Consider the following 2625-nt stretch of genomic DNA (forward strand, 5'->3'; position numbering starts at 1 on the left):
TTCTATTACTTTTTTGGTCAAACTAATACTCAGTCGTACATTAATTAAACCGCATTTTCAACAAAATTATTAATAACACGAATGCATTTTCATAATAATGTACACTTTATGAAAACTTAAAGTAGAAAAGGATCAGACGCCTCATCACTTCAAAGAACAATAACTGACATAAAAGTGCACAGTGTTTATTTGAACTCGTTTTACTTTTGATGTTTTCTGTTATTTTTGAGGCATAATATGATCATTCAGCCTGTTTGTCATCAACTTTATTTATAAAGCACTTTAACACAATTTAAACACTGAACAAAGCCCTGTACATTAAAGGCTAAACATTTATTAAATTATTTTTATTGTAAGTGAATAAAAAGATAAATTATGCTTTGATTGGTTTTTACTGTTCTGGGAGCCGTTTTTTTTTGTTTTAATTTCATGCACTTATCTAAAGAACACTTAAGTCGTGTTTCCTCGTGTGTGCCGCGAGCACAGACTGTTGAAGGAACCGCGGCGCCAGCTGGACGTCTCACTTGGACGGTCAGACGCTGCACACCTCACTGCTAGACTCTCAGGGCGCCGTTAGGACCGGTTACGGCCGTTACCGCCATGCAGCCGCGTTTTTGTTACATCTAAGACAGAGCGACCGTAGACCTTCTGCGTTAGAAGAATACAGACACACTTTGGACCTTTCTGTTCGGCCGTTCTCCGTGAAGCGTTTGGAAACAAAGTACTAGTAAGTAGAGTATTTAAGAGTCAGCCATTGAAGGGCACGCCCACTTTACTCTGTTGAAGGAGGGAAAGTGAATCCGTTTTCATGCTCATCTTGGGACAACACAAGCAGAGAAGACAATACTTTACAACATGCTTTAACAATTGCATTTTTGATGGCCGATACGCCGTTATTTAGTGTTTTATGACATATTTTGCTTGTTGTAGAAATGAACCAAAAAACTCCTACATCGGATCTTTTGTTGCAAACCAGTTAAACAATTTTAAATGTGTTACAGAGGAAGTGTCTGCATGATGATCTCATTTGGAGGCAGAAAGCTCAGAAACTCGTTTTAAAGAACTTTATTTCTCACTAAGAGCTTTCCACTGAAAGTGATTTTGTGCAAAAACTGTTCTAGATTCAGTAAAAATGTTAAAGTAGATCCCTTCAGATCACTTCAGATCACTTCTCATCTGGATGGCAGAAAGATCTCGATGTTTCAGAAACATTTCAGCCGCTACAACTTCACTGTGTTTCTGAAACTACTAAAGAACCATCGGTCCCTGATCAGTCATTGTTTTTATTAAATAAAACATTTATATACTGTGTTCCAATGATTGAGGTCCTGAACAACATAAAGTCCCAAAATCACCAGAAAATATAACATTTTTGAGTTTGAACTGATACTTTTCATCGAAACCCAGTGAGTTACTGACAACAGAGCCTGAAGTACTATCAGAAGTCAGCATTTCACATCATGATTTCCCTTTTTTTAATTGAACCTTTATTTTACCAGAAATCCCACTGAGATTCAGCCTGTTTTAATGGAGACCTGAGCCGAAATGATGAATCAAACCAAACATTTGTTTCTGAAACCTTTCATTAAGTAAAACTTTACTTTGAAAGGATCCACTCAAAGATGTTTTGAACGTTTTTGGATTTCCCGAGCTCCTTGAACTCACCACGCCGCCCCAACCACGGACAGAGAGATGGCCAGACCAATGCCGAGATTAGCCCACATGAAGGGAGACGTCTCCGTCAGGAACCTGTGGGTTAAACCACCTGGATTAGAAATGCTGCAGATACGAAGAATTAAACAAACGGACTTTGAAAATGATATAAAACCTTCAGGCAAACAAGCAGCAACGATCAGGATCTAAAGATCCGTTTAGATGAGAGTTGATCAGAATAAATACGAGCTTTGACTTTTTTACATTTCAGTGAATGGATCCAGTTTCTGCACGTTTTTAACATAAATAAGAAAAACTGATTGCAAAAAAAGGTTCATGTTTTCCTATAAAGCAGGGGTCTCAAACTCGCGGCCCGCGGGCCATCTGCGGCCCGCAGGATGATAATTTGCGGCCCCCGTCTTCATATGAAAGATTACTGTTAGTGCGGCCCGCAAGGCTGATATGAATGACAGTTGTTATGTGCAGAGCTGAATGAACCAATCACAGTGAGGTATATGACTCTGGAGGCGGGACATCGGCGGTCTGTCCAGTGCCTCTGTCTATCATTCATTCCTTCCTCCAGTCAGCTGGGCGAAGGAGGAGCCATGAAGCACCAAGCGCGATTTGCAGGACCCCGCGCGGGGGATTTGCTGCTCGCGGCTCGTCAAAAAATGTGTTTCTGTCGCCGCGTGTCGAAGGGGCTACCAGCTCCGTCTGTGGATGTCTCTCTCAGAATGAATGAGAGACACATATGATGTCGAGGAATAGGTTTTTTGACGTGCTGACTGTTCCTAACCAGAACTCCTCAAGCTCCGATCCTCAGACCTGTAAGCCCGCCCCGCGCGGCGATCAGCGGCACCCGGCTGTCAGACATGTGACCCTGAGCTTGGCTGCACCTGCGTGTGCGTGTCTGTGACTTTAAGGTTCACACACCGGCTGTGTCGGCGCGCATTCCAGTCCATGTAAACGCGA

General features: G+C 42.1%; 1 protein-coding gene across 1 annotated transcript in view; it reads right to left on the minus strand.

The window, feature by feature from the left end:
- atp6v0b (ATPase H+ transporting V0 subunit b) overlaps positions 1–2625 on the minus strand; it is an 11126-nt gene that overhangs the window by 3826 nt on the left and 4675 nt on the right. The window contains exon 3 of the mRNA XM_024274083.2: positions 1666–1749. Coding sequence (XP_024129851.1) covers positions 1666–1749 — 84 coding nt within the window. The remainder of the gene's footprint in view (positions 1–1665; positions 1750–2625) is intronic.

Source organism: Oryzias melastigma, linkage group LG17 (assembly GCF_002922805.2).
Source record: "Oryzias melastigma strain HK-1 linkage group LG17, ASM292280v2, whole genome shotgun sequence".
Taxonomy (NCBI): Eukaryota; Metazoa; Chordata; class Actinopteri; order Beloniformes; family Adrianichthyidae; genus Oryzias; species Oryzias melastigma.